The sequence below is a fragment of the Ailuropoda melanoleuca genome, chromosome 2, assembly GCF_002007445.2.
Source record: "Ailuropoda melanoleuca isolate Jingjing chromosome 2, ASM200744v2, whole genome shotgun sequence".
Taxonomy (NCBI): Eukaryota; Metazoa; Chordata; class Mammalia; order Carnivora; family Ursidae; genus Ailuropoda; species Ailuropoda melanoleuca.
Window position 1 is genome coordinate 21575237 of NC_048219.1, and position 20071 is coordinate 21595307.

Consider the following 20071-nt stretch of genomic DNA (forward strand, 5'->3'; position numbering starts at 1 on the left):
GGCCCCACATCCTGATTTCTTCCCTTGGGGTCAGGTAGAACACACTGGTCTGATCTCTTACCCTTGGCTGTGGGCAGCAGCTTCCTGTCCGTCTCCAGCTCCTCTTCCTGTAAATGGCTCAGAATTTCCTCCAGGGTCTTCCCAATCTCCTCAAAGGATGGGCGCAGTTTGGGGTCCATCTGTAGTCATCCACACCAGCCATTAGCCCTGCCTTCCTATCTTCCACCCCAAGGATGGCATTTGAGTCTGTTTCTGGCATCTTCTAAGATTCAGACATGCAGCTAAGAGACTTTTCTAAAGGCCCCAGACCATGAGGGTGATTCCCAAAGTGAAGGTCAGGGAAGATGCCATTGTCACATACCCGCCCCTTTCAGCACCCTTTCTGTGTGTGTCTTATCCCCTCGAAGGGCACAGAACCATCCAAAAGGGTATGCTTACATTGCTTTGTTCTGTTCTTGCATTCTGCTAACATGTTTCTGGGAGCTACCTGGACAAAGCCCAGCTACCCCTTGATCATGACAGGTAGGTCCAGCCCCAGAGCTGTATAAAATGAAGGCTAACAAAAGCTCTTCCCATGGGCCTTAAGAGCAGCCAACTGAAACCTGACCAGAGCTCTATCAATGTCCAAGGCAAGAGGTGGTGAGTCTGCCCTGCAGGCTGAGGACTGTGTAATACAGAGCAATTTTCCTTTCCTTGGTCCAGGGCTCTGGACAGTCGGTCAGGCCTGGAGGAGGGGCCGTGGGCACTGCCATTCGTCAGTGAAAATGAGGCTCCTCGTGAAGCTAATTGAGCAGCCTGTCCCTACAGTCCTAACCAGATGGAAGGGGTTCAGCCAGCCCCTGACCGAAGCTGAGGGGAGGGGAGGGAGACACTCACATTACAGCAGTTGAAGGTGAGCTGCAGAAAGTCGGGGGGACAGTCTCCCACCATACGCTGGAAAGCGTCATAGTCTAGCCCGAAGTTCTGTGGATAGGTATGGTAGGGTGGGCACATGGTGGACTGGTCATTAATCCCTCCACGCATCCCGGCCTGCTTAGAGGCTGAGAATTGCCCCCAAAGTAACCACACAGACAGTTCCAGCAACTCCACCCTGGGAACAACAGTTCCATAGCTTCAAAACCAGCCCAATCCCACTGGCACTGTGCGCGATGCCTGCAGCTCACCTCTGTGCGGGGAAGATAGTCCGGATCAGCCTGGATGCGGGCGATAATCTCACAGAGGATGATACCATAAGAGAACACGTCCGCCTGGTGGGTAGTGAGACCTCAGTTTCCTTCTCAGTGGGGTGAAAGATGGGGTTTCTGCCTCTCAGGTCCACCATCCCAGGCCTGAGCCCTATTGTCTGTATTTCATTCAGTTCACTTACTAGGCAGCTCCTGAGGACCAGCCCTGCTCTTAGCAGGATAGAAATCCTCACCCGGAACATACAGGGTGATCCTGGATACCTTCTGCTAAGAGTGGATTCTAAGAAGAACCAGGCCCCGGGGTCCCCAGACTCACCTTTTCATTATAGGGCTCATCTCGGAGAACCTCAGGTGCCATCCAGAAGGGTGAGCCTACCACGGCCAGCTTCTCACTCCCCAAGCTGTGGTGTGGGGGGTGGAGGGTAGATTATATGGAAAATGAGCTTGCCACTTGTGCAATGGGATATCTGACCACTGGGAATTCCTCTCCCTGAAGGATAGGCACTAAGACTGACCAAATTTAGGGAGCTGGGATTGAGCTGCGAACAAGTTCTGGCCTCTGGGGAGGAAGCTGGAGTTTTCTCTTTGCTTCAGTCCCTTCTGTGACCACAGTACCTATTAGGGCTACCCACCTGACGTCAGGAATCTTCTCAGCCAGGCCAAAGTCAGCTACCACTGCAGAGTAACCATTCGCATCCCTCTTTATCAGGCAGTTCTAGGGTTCCCAAAGAAGAAGACAATGTGGCTCAGAAGGGGGACCACCCAGCCATAAGGTTACCACCACTCTTCCCTGCCACAGGGCACCTTGGGCTCTCCTTGGTGAAACCACACGCTTAGGCTGACCCCAGTGGTCAGACTTGGGGGCTCTGTCAGCCATGTGAGAGATGACTTAGGCCTGGATCTTGGGTGGCTGACCTAAGATTCATATGCTTCAAACAAATACTTATCTTTGCTTTCTATATACTAAGCATGGTTCTAAGTGCCAGAGATACCTCAGTGAACAGACATCTTTGTCCTCTTGGAACTTACAATCTAGTGGAGGAAGACCGACTATCAGGCCCCTGGCCTCCCATCTTCTTTTCCTCAGAATGCAGAGACCCAAAGGCTAGCCTGACCTTGCCAAGTAATGTAAACGTTAAGACAAGTGCTCAGGCCTGCCCTGCCTTTCACTGCCCACAGGATCACAACCAGCTTCCTCTCAGTCTATGATCCGGCTCTAACCAACTGACCTACCCCCTCCCCCTGCCGTTCCCATGCACACATCTCCAGCCAAACTTGTCACAGACAAGCTGGACTCCCGAAGCCTGAACAGCGCCTTCAAGCTTCTGTTGTTGCTTATACTGTTCCCTTCCATTTGGAGTGTTCTCCCAACTCCTTTTCACCTCAGAAGATTTTATGTGTTTTAAGGTAAGTGACCTTTCCACCCTGTCCTCTCCAGCTCTCACCACCCTCTCTCTCTTCTCAGCTCCTTTAACGCCTCCTCTCTGCCACCTCCTCTTGCAGTCTAGCAGGGAGCAGGTTCTGGTTCAGGCCTTCCCTCCTCATAGCACTCAACTCATGAGAGAGGCTCAGGATGCGCTCATTGAACAAATGCTGCGGTTCCCAGGACAGGATGAACCCAAATGACTTGTAAATAAACACAAAGCAGCAACCAGCTCTCCCCAAACAGCCGCATTCAAAATAGCCCTACAGCACTCATGCAGGAGGCACCTCCCTCCACCCCCTTCCTCCCGAGGCAGGACACAGTAGGCATCCTTGGCTCAGGGACACCTCCGGGGCCAGCAGGCCCTATTTGCCCACACCGGCCCTCCCTCCTCCTCCTCACCAGGCTTGGCATGCAGTTGCTGAGGCAGTGCCAAGTCACCCCTGCTTCCTCCGCCTCAGGTACTAATCACCCCCTTCCTTTGGCCTCGACGTGATCATACTATTGTCTCCCCGAGCTGGAAGGAGCCTGTGACTTCATCTTCTCCTACCCTGGGTCCCAGGCTTCCAAGCAGGACCATCCCTGTGCTTGTCCCGGCTTTGGCCCTCCCACCAAGTTGTCCTGGCACAGCACCCCGAACCCCCTGACTATCGCTGTGAGAGGATGGACCCTAGGCCAGCCTGCCTATAAAAAAGCCAGAGCCCAGGCTATAGGGCACAGGCTCCTGACGGCAGTGGCAGCTCAGATCTGTCACGTATTTTTCTCCCCTCCTCCCTTTGCACCAACAACTCAGGCTCCTGTCTCGAAGGCTCAGTCTAAAGTCCTACCTACTATTTGCTGTATAGCCCTCAGAAACAGCCCTGTAAATCCAGCCTAGGGGCAGCAGATAAGGAAAAGGATATGGCCACAGTACACTGCCCCTGTCAGAGCTGTGCGGTTTCTGCCCCAGATTCACGTTCATGACCATCTATGTCCACTCACTGCAAACCACCCACGTAGGGGTAAGTGACTTCACAGTAGCTTCTCTGAACAGCTGAGAAATGGCTAAGACAGGGACGACCAGGGCCCCGCAATATGGGACAAGGCGACCCAGCTTGCCTCTGATCTGGAGGTGACCAGTGCCCCCCTTAGACCTTCCCACAGCCAACAGCTGGCATTGGAGCCAAAGACAAAGATGGGCTACTGCAAACCAAAAGAGCCAAACTCTAGGGGTCTGTATCTGAGGTCATAAGGAAAATGTGGAAGAACCCTGATGGATTAGCCCCTGTGGGATTTTCCAGAAACTCCCAGCCTGCCCTTAAGAGCCTGCCCTTAATGGGGTCTAGGCTAGTAAGGTTTGGCTGGCTGTTTTTACTTTTTTACACACTTTCTTACACTTTTTACTGTTTTACACACTTGCTGTTTTTACTTCCTTATCTCCCACTTATTCCTCATGGGTTTCTGCTCTGAGTTCCCAGAGAGGATACCAATGACTTCTATGGCATTCATTTCAATAGACAAAACTAGTTCTTATATACTTGATCTTTCTGCTGTTGACATTGCTGATTACTTCTTTCAACACTTGTATATGTTGATTCAGAAATCTTATTAATGCTGGGTAGGCAGGGGCACCTGGGTGGCTCAGTCAGTTAAGCATCTGCCTTCAGCTCTAGTCATGATCCCAGGGTCCTATGACTGATCCCACATGGGGCTCCCTGCTCAGTGGGGGAGCCTGCTTCTCCCTCTCCCTCTGCCCTTCCCCCCAAATAAATTAAATCTTTAAAACAAAAAATACTGGGGTGCAGAGAATAATCAGTTGTGGTCCTGGAGCTAAGAGACTAGCTATTAGAGGCTAGTTAGAGGCTACTCCTGTTCCCTTTTGATTCTTCTCTCCTGGCTTCTGTGACGCTACAGTTCTGGATTTCCTTCTCTACCAGGCTACTCTGCAGGCTCCAGTGCACGCACTTCCCATCGGATGCTCTCAGGGTACTCTCTTGGGCCTACATCTCTCGGGCTCCATTTGTGCTGATGACTCCAGAATGTATATCCTCAGACCTGACCTTTATCCTCAAGCTTCAGATTTGCATATCCACTCTATTTCTGGGTAGCTCCTGGGTTACTCATATTCAACTCCATACATGGAAATCTGAAGTCACCTTTTCCCCTCAAAAACTAAAGCTCTAGCTAGCTGTATTTTCATGTCAGCTGATACTGCCATTTTCCACCCAGTCTGCTAAGATAGCAACCTGGGATTCATCCTAGATTTTTCACTCTTAACTCCAACTAATTTAGCTTCTAAATGTTTTTCAAATCAGGGGCACCTGGATGGCTCGGTTAACCGTCTGCCCTCGGCTCAGGTCATGATCTCAGGGTTCTGGGATCGAGCCCCCATAGGGACCCCTGCTCAGAGGAGAGCCAGCTTCTCTCTCTTCCTCTGCTGCTCCCCCTGCTTGTGCTCTCTCTGTGGCTGTCTCTCTCTCTGTCAAATAAATACATAAAATCTTTAAAAAATATATATATAATAATAATAAATTTCTTTTCAAATCAGTCCCTCTCTCTTCATCCCCACTACCCTTGCCTTAGTCCAGGTCCTTCTCATTCCTCCCTGAATATTGCAATGCTCTTTTTTTTTTTTTAATTATTTATTTATTTATTTGACAGAGAGACAGCAAGCGAGAGAGGGAACACAAGCAGGGGGAGTGGGAGAGAAAGAAGCAGGCTCCCAGCAGAGCAGGGAGCCCGATGTGGGGCTCGATCCCAGAACCCTGGGATCATGCCCTGAGCCGAAGGCAGATGCCTAACCACTGAGCCACCCAGGCGCCCTTGTAATGCTCTTCTAACTGGTCTCTCTGGCTTGGTCCAGGCTTGATCTCCATAATCCACCTTCCTCGTTCCTGCCAGCATGACCTTAGTAAAATGTAAACCTGTGTTACTCCCCTATTTAAAAGCTGTCAGTGACATATTGTATGATTCCATTTATATGAAATGTCCAGAATGAGCAAATTCATAAAAAGTGAAAATGGATTAATGGTTGCTCAGGGCTGAAGGGAGGAGGGACTAGAGTGTGGGGCTTTCATTTTGGAATGATAAAAAATTCCAAAATTAGATAGTGGTGATGGCTGAATATACTAAAAGCCACTGAAATACATACTTTGAAAGGGTAAATTTTATTTCATGTGAAGTATATCTCAAAAAAGCTGAGTGGTTTTCTTCATTTCCTGTCTAGAAGATTCAATCCAAGTTAGACAATATATGATCAGAGTCTTCTCTTTCCAACTCTTATTCCCTACCACTCCTCCCTCCCAGTCTGCACATCATACGGTTCATGCCACTATGCCTTCGTTTATGCAATTCCCTGTGTCTGCTCTGGTCGAGAATATGACCCCCAGCATGTGCACCAATAATAATTAAACTAAACTAATAAGTAGAATTCAATTTTCAAGATTCAGCTCAGCTACCATCTCCTCCAAGAAGCCTACTCTGTACCCTCAGGTTGGGTTAAATACCCTTTTTTCAAAGCATCCCACGCGCTGTCCTCTCTATAACCTTTGCATCTACCATGTTATAATGAAAGTGCCTGTATAGTCCCTTCCTATGGCTAAAGACTATAAGCTTTAGGAAAGCAGTCATGTCTTAAGAGGGAGATGGCCCAGAGAATATTTCCTAGCCCCTTGGGTAAGGGAAAGATTGCCTGCTTCTGTCTATATGGTACCTAAGAATTACAAAACATTTTTTACAAACACAGTCAAAACAACATTGTCAGGGGGGCAGATCTGAGATATTTATATGTAAGATGAGAAAAAAAGAAGTTTCCAACTATAATTGGTAAAGACCCAGGTCTCCCAATTCTGAAGAGTTCTCCCATGATTCTGCCCTCCCCAGAAAGAGGCTGAAAAGCTCTCCCCCCGGGGACTGCAAGGCCATGGCAGAAGCAACGTAGTCTTAAGAGCACAGCAGGGGCCAGGGCCCATGCAGAAGGCAGCACTGTGTGTAATGCCATAAGACCTCTTCATCTGGGACTCCAGCCACTTATCTCAAATGCTTCCTAAATCCAAAGGCATCCTAGCATTTCTCACCCAACTTGGACATGGCCCCAGTATAACTATGTGGCTACAGAGTACAAAATATGAAGCTCAGAACATTGTGGTGTTCTGAAGAGGCCAGACCAATTTTCAGGCTGTGTGGAACACAAGGTCCATTACATAAAGAACGAGGATTGCTTATTTCAAAAGTGTCTTTGGGGCACCTGGGTGGCTCAGTTGGTTAAGTGCCCAACTTGACTTTGGGGTCATGATCTCAGGGTTGTGAAATTGGGCCCTGCATCAGGCACTGTGCTGGGCATGGAGCCTGCTTAAGATTCCCTCTCCCTCTCCCTCTCCCTCAGCCCTCCCCTCCCCACCCCCTCTAAAAAAAAAAAAGTATCCTTGCCTAGAGTAAGCAGCAGACATAAGGGAGGCTCAGACAGACTTCCCTGAGGTGAGAGGTTCCTGATTTTCCGGTTCAAAAAGGAGCCTAGTCACTACTGTGGCCTGGTTTCCATTCCTCTGTGTCCCCTCCCCTATTAGAATTCATCACACTACGGCAGAGAGACCTCTATGTTTGCCTCTTCAGTGATAGAATGATCCCATTCGTCTCTGTCTCAGACCTAGCACAGACACACAGAAAGGGCTTAGCAAAAGTTTGTTATATGAAAGTTTGGGCAGATAATTGAAACAACTGGGCTTCTTTTCACATGTGTCAAAGGCATACTCTAATCATACATTCAACTCTCCACTGTGGGGACTGAGCTGACAAGGGACTCAAATGGGTGGCCATGAATACACTTCTGGAAGCCAACACAAATCGTTCAGAATTGGGCCAGAGCAGACACCTGAGAGCAGTTCCTAGAACAGCTGCATAGTCAGTATTAGCACTGAATAAAGCCACCTGAGTGGAGAAATGTCAAGTCCATTTGTTAATGTTAGTTCCAAGCTAAAGCTATCTCTGCAACAACAAGATGGCTTTCAATGTGCCATTACCTCTTTCCCCTCAGCCCCAACAAATTCACTCCATAAACCCAGTTAGGATCAGAAAGGAAAGTACTGATTCTACAACTCAAGAAAGGTTAAGAGGTTCTTTTCACAGCAGAGAGAGATCAGAGCCTGGAATGCCCTCCTAAATGCCCCAGAGGCTGCTACAGTCCAAGTCTCCTAGAAGATTATCTGGTTTGCTGTAACGTGTCCCACCCCTTGCTCTCTATCCCACCCTGTGATCCCATATCTTTCCCACAGCTCTTATGTAATAACCTTCACATAGTTGTCTCCCCAACCAGACTAAGAGACCATCAGTGATACAGACTGGGTTCCAGTAATTTCTATGTCTCCAATACTATGTCTTCTAATAGGCCAGTATGAATGGTTCCCAAAAGCTGTTGATAGTTTTCATCATAGAAAACAACAACAAAACTAGAGGGTGCCCTAACAACAGACACTCTATGTCTCTCCAGCATTCAACTTTGTTCCTAATTCATGCTCTCTTTGGTCTCTGAAAATTGGCATTTTCTGCTCATAGTTGTGTGGTATAGCCTAAGACCGTAGCTGAACAGGCTTTTCACTCTGGTAGAATCACCAGCGTGGCTTCTTTAGAGTCCATGAAAAACCACACCAAAACCCACAACCAAGAATAGAGGTACAATTCATAATCCATACTCCTGGGGGGAAGAAGATCAGTGGAGCTTGCCTGCTCCTCGGAAGTCACAGTATTCAGCAGAAGCAAACTGCTCTCTTGGCTGCTCCCACAAGCCAACCTCACATATGGTTGTACCAGTTACTCCTAAGCTACTGGTAAGAGCCTGTGTGGGGTGATTGCCGCTTCTCAATGGAGCTCATGAACTGAATATTATATATTACACATTTACTTCTTACTAAGTAAACTATCAGCATCACCACTGCACAAATCTGTAAAAGGCTATTTCTTAGAAGTAATTACAAAATTAGACTGAACAGCTCTATCCAACAGACTTCTCACTTTTATTTTTAAGATTTTATTTATTCATTTGAGAAAGAGAGAGAGTGCGAGCCAGAGCACAAGCAGGGGGAGGGGCAAAGGGAGAGAGAGAAGCAGTCTCCCCATTACGCAGGGACCACCGCCCCCCCCCGCAGGGCTAGATGCCAGGACCCCGGGACCATGACCTGAGGTGAAGGCAGACGCTTAACCAACTGAGCCACCCAGGTGCCCCGAGACTTTCCACTCTTGAAAGCAGTGTCTCAGCAACCACTGATGTGTGAATCCTGCAAAGGCAATACTATTTTCAGGAATCACTCTGATAGGAAATTAGGTTCCTTTTTGCCTCTACTATAAGCTCACGATCACTTGGAAAAAAGTATCTGCTTCTCTCTGCCCTGGTTTACCCACCTGGAACATGTTTCCACTACTTTAAGTCTCTCCTGTCATCTCTGGTCTAAGAAGCTCAGGTTGATGGTTCCCGTGAGGTCAAGGACAGAATCTGCTTTACAGATTGGGCATACTAAGGTCCCAAGAGCACTTAAGTCACTTGGAGAGGTGGGACAAACTGGGTCTGGGATTCAAAATCCAAGCTCTCAAGCAGATGTTTTGGCCTCTGTGCTATCAACTACACTCTCTGAAAGAAGGCCAGGAAGCCCCTCCTCTGACAGGCTCTACGCTAGTGCTAGGAATAAAAAGGTGAGGAAGAGGAGCATTTGAGAAACTTGTATACTAGTGGGAGACACAACACAATAGAATAATCACATAATATGATGCATACACTACTAAAATGTAAGTAAGCCTTTTATTGTCCTTAAAGAAATCAAACTCAGATTCAAGGTTGGCAACGAGACCATTTGGAAACCTTAAAGCCCTATTCTGTCCCTTTAGCTTTATTTATTCCTTACAGACTTCTCATTCTTACGGTCACTATCACCACCAAACAGGTCTCCTGGGTGGGGCTGCTCTGTGCATGGCCATACAACCCTCTCCCTAATCCCTGCAACACAGTTACAATAAGGCTGAAACATTCAGACAAAACTTTACCAAAAGTTCAGAGATTAAAGGAGAAGGAACACAGTCTCTAGAACTGGATGGTCTGGCTTATAAAATCCACTTGTTTTTCTTGAACTTGAGATTCCCTATAGTGCACCTCCCAACCTGTCTTCAGGTTGCAAAGTCATTTGTTCTCACCACATGGAAGTATCCTCAATACCTCCCTACAGTTCAGACCCAGGAAATCATAGCCCAGAGACACAGGGAGTTCTTTCTCCTAAATTCCTAATTTCTCATCTCAAGGGAATACCCACTCCCTATTAGGAAAACCAAAGGATAGTGGTCTTACCCTATAGGTCCAAAGAGGTTAGTCATTTTTACAATACAACATGAAAAGCCCAGATAGAGCTATACTTGGACACTAGCACGATGGGACAAACTGCTTTGGAAGCACAGAAGGGAATATGATCAGCTCTTAGGAACTTGTTGGGGGAGCTTTGCTCCAGAAAGCCTAGCCACCCTAACCTAGTGATCTTTCTTTTCCCTGAAAACCTACAGTCTGAAGCTGAACACTCAATTATTAAATGCTGCAGGCTGTTCTTTAATTATTTTCCAACAAGACTGTAAGTACCTCTAGGTCAGAAATTGTCCTTTTCTAATATTCCTTCATCCATGGTGCCAGGCATAGGAGATATTCATGTAAGTGTCGGGGAAATATCTATGTGACTGATAGATTATTCCTCAGGATCTCCCTCAACCTTGGAAGAAATGATGCTCTCTCAATAGGCTGCCGAGATGTGATTTTGGCGGCCTGCTCGAGGTGAGAGAAGGCTATCAACCCAAGGCAGTGTCTTTTTTTTTTTTTTTTAAAGATTTTATTTATTTATTTGACAGAGATAGAGACAGCTAGCGAGAGAGGGAACACAAGCAGGGGGAGTGGGAGAGGAAGAAGCAGGCTCATACCGGAAGAGCCTGACGTGGGGCTCGATCCCAGAACGCCGGGATCACGCCCTGAGCTGAAGGCAGACGCTTAACCGCTCTGCCACCCAGGCGCCCCCCAAGGCAGTGTCTTGATATGACCCTACCCATTTGCCTAGAACAAGAGCAAGTTAGTCTTGATTTTCTAAAACATTCTAAGGAAGAAGAAAGGGCTAAGAGGGGATAAGATACCACCTTTCAGGTCCCAATAAAGATAAAGGACTCCTTATAACTAGGCCTCAGCTGGTCACCGATTCCACTTGCTGTCTTTTTTTTTTAAGATTTATTTATTTCAGAGACAGAGACAGCGAGTGAGCGAGTAGGGGGAGGAGCAGAGGGACAGAATCTTCAAGCAGACTCCTCACTGAGCAGGGAGCCTGAAGTGGGGTTTGATCTCATGACTCATGAAATCATGACCTGAGCTGAAACCAAGAGTCAGAGGCCCAACTGACTGAGCCACCCAGGCACCCCTCCACTTGTGACATTAATGCTGCTTCAGTAACAGTGCAGCTCACTACAAATGGCCCTGCCACACCCAGGGGCCGCACATCCACGTCCCCAAAGCTATTTTCTCTGTAGTAGTTTATAAACCAATGGCCAGGGTCCCTCAGGGGCAGTACTGCCGTATGGAACACAAGAACCATTGTGTATGAGGTAGCCAAGGACTTACTGTTCTAGGTGTCATTGGCTCTGACAGTACAGCTTGCTTGTGTCCCTCTGCAAACTTTGTCTTATAAAAAGCTCCCTTCCCCCTCATTCATGACAGAAGGGGTGCAGGAGTCTGTGAATGCATGTCTATATGTGTGCATGTGTAGGTGTTGAGGGTGGGGGGAATTAAATGACAGCTATTCTTGGGCAAGTACGAAACTCCTCAATACCTCTCTAGAAGACTTTAACTCTTGCACAGAAGTCATATTAGATGGCTTATAGTTCCCACATCAATGATCAAACAATACTGTTTATACAAGCCTGGTCACTGTGGTGTCCTGGGCCACTTGGCCCTGAAGTGCCTGCCTTGTAGCATGGCCAACTTCCTCTAAAAGCAACTCTTTTCTAACCTGGTCACACAGCAATTTGGACAGCAAGAGACTAGCTGATGCCAAAGAAGAACTGGCAGAAGGGCAGAAACTCAATCACACAGATAGAAAATGGGTCAGTACGTTATAGCCCTCAAAACCTGCATTCAAATGACAAAACCAGTGAACCCCTGCTCTCAGTTAACAGCTACCTCCTGAAGCCATGAGAGAGAACTCCAAGACACAGGCTTCCAATTTGCAATGACTGCTGTCATTCCTATAGGACAGCAATCTCTTAACTCTCCCATGTCACCCGCTCCTGCAACACTCATTCAGACTGGAGTCAAGCATTAAGATTCTTAAGATATATGTGTTGCCTGGCTCAACACTAAAAGGTATCTGCTGTGAGCCAATATTGGCTTTCGAAGGACTAGCTATACAGAGTATTATGTTGTATTCTCTGTGATTAAATGTTAAATCTATATGAGATCTTCATCATTTCAAAGCTCATTAATGATTGGTTTCTTTCTTTCTTTCTTTCTTTTTTTTTTAAGATTTTATTTATTTATTTGACAGAGAGAGACAGCCAGCCAGAGAGGGAACACAAGCAGGGGGAGTGGGAGAGGAAGAAGCAGGCTCCCAGTGGAGGAGCCTGATGCGGGGCTCGATCCCAGAACACCGGGATTGATCCCAGAACGCGGGGATCACGCCCTGAGCGGAAGGCAGACGCTTAACAACTGAGCCACCCACGCACTCCCCGACTGGTTTCTTAACATCGCTTTTTGGTAATGTGAGAGTTTCTCAAAGAGTTGTGCAAGTAAAGCCTTCATACCTTAGATGTGAGGTCCCGATGGAAAATGCCTTTGAAGTGAAGGTAGCTGAGGCCCACTGCTATGTCATAGGCCAGTTTCACCCTCACAGTCCATGGCAAATGCAGGTTACTGTCTAGCAACTGTTCCAGGTTTCCAGAGTTGATATACTGCAAGACAAAAGGAAAAATCCAGCCACTGTTTGTCAGGAACGTTTAGGCTGGTGGTGAAACCATTAGAAAATAAATACCTAGAGGATAGAGATTCTACATTTTTAAATTTTTTTTTTAAGTTACTGAGGGTTTACTTGGCACCCAGGCACTATTGTAGGCGCTGCACACGAAGACCCTTGCCTTTGCGGAGATGACAATCTATTAAGGGGTACAAACAGTATCCTGTGGTAAATGCTAAAATACAGCTTTGTACAGGTACGACAGCACTATGACTGCAGCGGATAAAGTTACAAAGTCCATCTGGGCATGTCAGAGGAAGCTATACAGAGGAAATAAGGAGTCAAAAGGATGACCTGGAGGAACAGGAAAGAAAGACAATCCACACAGAGGGAGCAATATATGCAAAGTTATAGATTAAGGGCAAGGTGCATTCAGGAAACTAATTTACTCAATATGGCCAGAGTGCACGAATAGTAGAAACAGGTGAGGCCACTATACTTTGCCGAGATATATGGACTTTATCCTATCGGAACAAAATAAGCCTTTTAAGCAGAAGAGCAAAATGTTCATCTTTGCTTTTCAAAGAAAAGATTATTTAAGCAATGGTATGATTGATGGGTTAGATGGAGAATATGCAGAAATGTAAATAGGCAATTATTGCAATAATCTTGGTGAAAGAACGGTACCTCAGTTAAGGCAATAGTGGAGACATTGGAACAGGGCAAGATTCAAGATATATATAGTTAAATGGCAGAGTTAAAAACAAACAAATACACAAAACTTGATGACTGTCTGGATGGGGGCGGGGAGGGGACAAGCACAATGAAAATCTCTAGGTTGATCCAGGCTATTAGTCCCTGGATGCCATTATTCAATATCCACAGAATGAAGAGGACAGATTTTTAGAAGAAGAAGCAAGGTTAAAAATACTGAGGTCAGCTATGACATGTTGAGTTTAAGCACTTGTGGGACAGCCAAGGTGGATATGTCCTAAAACGAGCTTAAAGTTTAGGAACAAAGACTGAGCTAAAGACCAACATTTAGGAGGCAGTAACATTGAGCTGAAGTAGTCACTGATGCCAAGGGATGTATGAAGTTGTCCAGGGGTTAACATATAAAGTGAGAAATTAACAGAATCCTAAGGAATGGCAACATTTAAAGGAGCAGGCAGAGGAAGAACCAAGCAAGAATGTTACCATAGAAGCCCAAGAAGGAGAACATTCCAAAGTTCAAATGACCAAAAGTATCAAATGCTATACAGATCAAGTAAGGTGAGCATGAAAAGTGTCCACTGAACTTGCAACTAAGAAGTCGTTGGCAACTATGGCCAGAGCATTTGGTTAAGACCAGAGTTAAGACCAAAGTGAACTGAGCAGTGAACGGAAGATAAGGCTGTGGAGAAACTATGTGAAGATGTAGTCTTTCAGTAAATTGGCTGTTCATCATTTCTACATACCCATGAAGGGCTGCCTTGCTTAAAAAAAAAAAAAAGAGCAAATAAATGTATTTACAAAGAGATGATAATAAGAGCAAGGGTAATAATAATAACAATAGCAACAACTAGTATTTATTTATATAGTGCTTACTTTGTGCCAGGCACTAGTCTAAGAACTTTACATTAATTATCTTGTTTAATCTGCACATAACCCTATGAATTAAGTGTACTATTATTCTCATTTTATAAATGGCATTTAGACTTTAAGAGCCAGGGTTCAAACCCAGGCAGTTTGGCCCAGGGTCCACATTCTTCACCACTACATTACATTAGAGTTGCAGGCCACAGCATCTGAGTCAAAGAGCCTCATACAGAACAGGAGCTCAAAAATTTTTGCCAAATAGATCATGAATTTATTTAAACCTCACATGATATATTATCTCCCTCCTCCTTCCACAAGAGATAAAGGGAAAATTCCTCTAAGCCTAAAATTAAGCTCTTAAATACCTATTTTGGGGGGGTGATACTGAATTTTTCAAAAGACTAGGGAGCCTAAAGGGATAGCAGGCAAGAGATCTGAATTTTAGTCCAATTCTGCCTCTTAATAACCAATTACCTTTGGACAAATCAACTAATGAGGCTATCCTTCAGCTTTCCTACCTATAAAACAGATAATTCCCGATCCATATAACTCACAATGTCATTATGTGAATCTAATACAAACACATGAAAGTGCTTAGAAAAATATTTAAGCACCATATAATGAGATGTCACGATGTGGTAACATAAGCACCAAAAAGGACCAGCTGGGGGCAGCACGATGCAGCAGCTCAAATCCTCGGATGAGGTGAAGCAGGCTTGGCACCGCAGAGAATGGCTAAAAATAAACCTGACTTCTCAAAAGGGAAACCTGTCAATCTGTTTCATTCTGTTTGATAATCCATCTTGGAAGTCTCAAAATGGGCATAACGACGGCATTAACACAGCGCCTTTCATCTCTTCACTCTAGTTGAATCTGTCCACAGTTCACATTTAAGGAGCCCATTTGCTAAAAAGAAACTGAACTTGCAAACTCCAAGCCTACTGGGGACAATACAGTGGACGCTAATCATACAGCCAATTTCTTTAGTTCTGAGAGTCAGAAAGACCTAAAAAGGTGTTGGTTCACTTCCTTGATAATGGTGAGGATGTGACGTGAAGGCCTGACTTCAGGAGCCCCTGTGGTTTCCCAAGGGAGGGCAGGCAGAAAAGACTATGATGAAAAGGCTATATTTGCATTCTCTCTGGGCCAGGCTAAGCCAGCACTCTTGATTCTGGTTCAGAAAAACACACATTTACTCTTTTCAGCATGTCTCTAAAGACTTGAGAAATCCATAGATCAAGGCAGAAGGTGGAGAGCAGAGGAAAAAGGTGGGGCGCATCACACCACTAGTAGACTCTGGTTTTTCCAGCAAGATGGAAGAAGCACAAACCAGGACCAGAGAAGGAAACTAAATGCAGTTTCTTGTTAGAACCCATTTCTCTTGCCTGCCTTTGGCGAATATTTTTAGAGGGGGCTGATAAGCCTCTGGGCCTTCAGAAACCACAACTTCGGAGTGTGTCAAGACCTTTGCATGTATGAAGAAAGGAAGTTTGAGATCTGCCAACAAGGAAGATTTCTAAGTTGCTACACACTCTGTGTGCCCATTAGCTGGGACGTTCACTTCCCTATAAGCAACTCCCAGGGCAGGCTCAGCTGGTGTGTCCTCTGAACAAATCCCTCTGTGGGAAGCAGAGGCAAGATCAACTACACCAGCACATTCAGCTTCCCAGAATGAGAGTAACAGCTGCTTCCGCTTTGTTTGCTTCCAGACCACTCCCTTGAGCAGCTCTACAAAACAACCTAAGGCTTTGGCAATGCATTTAAATAACCTACTAGAGAGAGAAGTTGTTACATTTTTTATTGTTGTCCTTTTAAACTTTCAAGTTCAGAAAACTGTAATATCAGCCAATCAAATGTGATAGGTCCTTCCGTACCTCTTAGTGACTCTTCCCCAACTTTATCTACACTAAAACCTGCCTTTCCAACTCGTGGTCTAATAAAATATTATGACAGAGTTTTTACCATTTCATTTGTGTTTGATACTTGATTTCATTAAAGACTCTTCCTTAAAAGGCAGTCAATAAATAAATGTGTGTTGGAGACTAAACAATATGATGTATGCAAGAAATCATATGTCAACACCATAAAAAAAAATCACCACAGGGTCAGATTAGTGGACGCTCAGTTCTCCACTCAGGAATATCAATTAAAGTTATTTCTACAACCATTCAGTGAGCACTTCTCCACTTCCTGTCACCCCCATATGACGGTTAGAACCTGTCAGTTTACATCAACATTATTTTCCTTCTGTGATTAGAAGAGCGCATTACACATAGTAAATGTGGGTATATAAAGATGATTAACAGTTTATACCTTAAAGAAGTCCACTGAAAGATACAGATATAAGTAAATAATACCAATAACCCTTTAGTAGAGGTAAATACTTGAGGTATGAAAGAAGAAACTGACTCTCCCCGAGTTTGAAAAGTTTCAAAGAGGAGGTAATATCTGAGTTGGATCCTAAAAGATGGCTGGGAGTTGTGTAGACTGAGAAAATAGTCCTTTCCATATATCCCCATAGGCTCTGATGGTAGCAACTCAGACACAGACAGACACATAAACATGCCCACATAGAGAATATTCTGGAGCAGCACGAGGCAACACTTACCTCTCCATGAGGTAACACTCACTACACCCAGGGCTCCTGTTCCCAGCTGACTTTAGTCAGCTATCGTAGCCTCACCCAATCATGACCAGCCAGAAGAATAAGACAAAATATTTGCTTTTTTTTTTTTTAATTTATTTATTTGACAGAGACAGCCAGTGAGAGAGAGAACACAAGCAGAGGGAGTGGGAGAGGAAGAAGCAGGCTCCCAGCGGAGAAGCCTAATGTGGGCTCGATCCCAGAATGCCGGGATCACGCCCTGAGCCGAACGCAGACGCTTAACGACTGCGCCCCCCAGGCGCCCCCCCCCTTTTTAACTTTGAATTATCAATGTACTGATACCTGCAACCAACAAGCTTACCCCTGAGCAGTGGTCAAAGGCATATTCAGAGGCTCTGAAGAAAATATCTAACTGTAAGAATTATCACTCCTTTTTGAAAAATCTACCCACTGGCCTGGAGCTAGGGCATTCACCCAAGGCAGATAAATGTGCTGCCATCCAACTAACAGAGATCATTTGCTACCACTTAATTAGCAGGGCTGTCCTAAGGAAAATCTGTCCATCTCTCTATCCACCCACCTACACAAACACTGAAAGCCTATTATGTGAAAACACAAAGCTAAGTGGGGCCAGTCTCTGCCCTTAATTCACAGTCTAGTCCACTTCACAGTCCAGTTGAGATGATAATCAACAATTTTTTTCACACAGGATAGTAACATATATGCTATACAGAAAATATCATTCTAACAGTAATGTGAAAACTGTATGGAAAAGTCAGGAATTGAAGCCAGGAGAATAGTTAGGAGGCTTCTGGAGTCAACCAGCTGGGAAGGTGTGAATAAGACAATGACCGCAAGAATGAAAAGGAGGTTAATATCTGGAGACAGCTTAGAGGTAGAAGCAACAGGATCTGGTGTTTAATTAAAGGCAGGGAGTAATTAAAAGAAATAAGGCATACAAAGTATGTCCAGCATAGTACTTAGCTCACAGTATACAACTCACTCTTCCCACTACCAATATCTTATCTTCATAACCCCTCCCTGGGTTATTCCATTGGCCTTCTAACTAGTCTTCTTGTCCCTTTCTTGTATCTTGAACAGACACACCCCTCATTCCAATCCATTTTCCATAATACTGCCAAATATTCCTTCTGAAATGCCCACCTAGAGTCAATCCCCTGTAAAGTTATTCAGTGATGCCCTATTACTGTTAGGATAAAACCCACAACCCTTACTTAGCATGGAATATGAAGCCTTTCACTCCTGCTTAAAGGTCTGACCCCTAACCTATAGAGTTATAAAGATTCAATCAATTGATGTGTAAAATGCTTAGAACAATGTCAAAGAAAGTTGTCAGTATATGTCAGTTGTTATCTATTGCTGTTACTATTTTATTATTACAAATGTGTAATTTTTAGAGAAGTTCTGGAACACCGAGATGAAACATCTACAGTTAATTTGTCAGATCACAGGGGCACTAAAGATTTATAGGTAAAGTATACTATGATCTGTTGTGTGCTGAATCATGTCCCCCCAAAAGATATGCTCACGTCCTAACCCCTGGTAAATGTAAATGTGACCTTTTTGGGAAATAGAGTCTTTGCAGATGGAAAACCAAATAAAGATGGGATCATACTGGAGTAGGGTAGACCCTTAATCCAACAGGATTAAAAGAGAAGAGACACAGACACACAGGGAGAGTGTTATGTAATAAGGGAAGCAGAGATGTGACTGACACATCTATAACCAAGAAACACCACCAGAAGCTAGGAAGAGGCAAGGAAGGATATTCCCCTAGAGCTTTCATAGAGAACATGGCCCTGTCAACAGTTTGATTTTGGACTTCCACCCTTCAGAACTGTGGAAGAATCAATTTCTGTTGTTATAAGCCACCCACATTGTAGTGTTTTGTCATGGCAACCCTAGGAAACTAATACATGCCCAAAACTACATTTTAGAAAGATCATGCTGGTAGCAGGATAGAGAAGGAAACAGAGGAAGGTCTGGAGGGTACTGTGACAGTCCAGATGAGAGGTGACCAAATTCCTGACTTAGTCATGAAAAGATGGACTAGAGTTAGAACACGCAGAGATAGAGTCTAAAGGATATAGCAACTGGGTGGTAAATATGAGAACTGAAGGAAAAGAAAGGTACCTCAGAGATTCCAAACTCAGGTGTTTGGAGAAGATAGGAAGGGATCCTATCATCTTACATTCCATCAGTAAGTCAGAAACACATCAGAAACCAGCATCAATGTCAAATAACCAGATCAGTGACTTGTCAAACCTCTGTTCTTTGGATAAGCCCTCCACAGATGAGGGCCCGGCCCGACCTAGTTTTCACTGAAGCCCAACAATGCCATTGTGCTAGCGGCTGTATGTTTTTTGGTTGGCTCCAAACACAAAAGCTAGCAGACATCCCATCCTGCTGGCTTGGTTTGAAGAAGAAAAGAAAGCTTTGTTACTGCCCCGGGTGATTTCAGGACAGGCATCCCAAGAGCGCCCTGTGGGAGGCTTGTGCTCCCAAGGAACCTCCTGTTCTCAGCTCGAGGTTCTGCAGCCACCACAAGCATATACCCTTCATCTGCCAAACCCCGCATCTGCCACTGTTCAGGAGGTCCACCAGGGCTTGCCTGACTGAAACAGTCAGTAGCAACGAACTGACCCAGAAAGAAAGCGAACCCAAAATGTGTTTGAACATATTTAAATGTTTCACTCTCTTTGCCTTCATATATGTTTATCTACCGCCCAGAATACTCTTCTTCCCCTTCATAGCTTTGTTAACTCTTATTCATCCTCCTAATCCTAGCTCAAGTCTTCTATTTTGGAAAGCATTTCCTAACACCCTATTCTATACTTTGTGGCACTTTAGCCCCCCGTATGCATTTCTACTATTGCTTACCACATTGTACTATAACCTTGATGGCAGGGACCAGGTCTTTCTCAACTTTGTGAGCCCAGTATCCAGTGAACAATAATTTGTTGAATGAACAAGTGAATAAGTATATTTAAATACATGCAGACAGGTTTTAAGCTCTCTCTTATTAGAAGCCATCCCAATTCAGTCAATGTAATTTAAGATCAAAAGGGAAGTGTGCCTTTAGAGAATTTTTCTGATAAATAGCATCCAAAACAAATATCTAATAACGCCTATTATTGGCATTATTGGCACCAGGCTGACTCAGTTGGTAGGGTGCGTGACTCTTGATCTCAGGGTTTTGAGTTAGAGCCCCATGTTGGGTGTGGAGATTACTTAAAAATAAAATATTTTAAATAATAATAGTAAAAATGCCTACTATATGGCAGATATTATGGTAGCACTGGAAATAAAATGAAACACAAAACAGTAC

General features: G+C 45.0%; 1 protein-coding gene across 1 annotated transcript in view; it reads right to left on the reverse strand.

Moving 5' to 3' along the window:
• TESK2 (testis associated actin remodelling kinase 2) overlaps positions 1 to 20071 on the reverse strand; it is a 122929-nt gene that overhangs the window by 1892 nt on the left and 100966 nt on the right. Inside the window, exons 5-10 of the mRNA XM_002919448.2 lie at positions 12391 to 12537; positions 1817 to 1899; positions 1501 to 1585; positions 1164 to 1247; positions 877 to 963; positions 62 to 179 (exon numbers count right to left, since the gene is read on the reverse strand). Of these exons, the coding sequence (XP_002919494.1) occupies positions 62 to 179; positions 877 to 963; positions 1164 to 1247; positions 1501 to 1585; positions 1817 to 1899; positions 12391 to 12537 (604 nt within the window). The remainder of the gene's footprint in view (positions 1 to 61; positions 180 to 876; positions 964 to 1163; positions 1248 to 1500; positions 1586 to 1816; positions 1900 to 12390; positions 12538 to 20071) is intronic.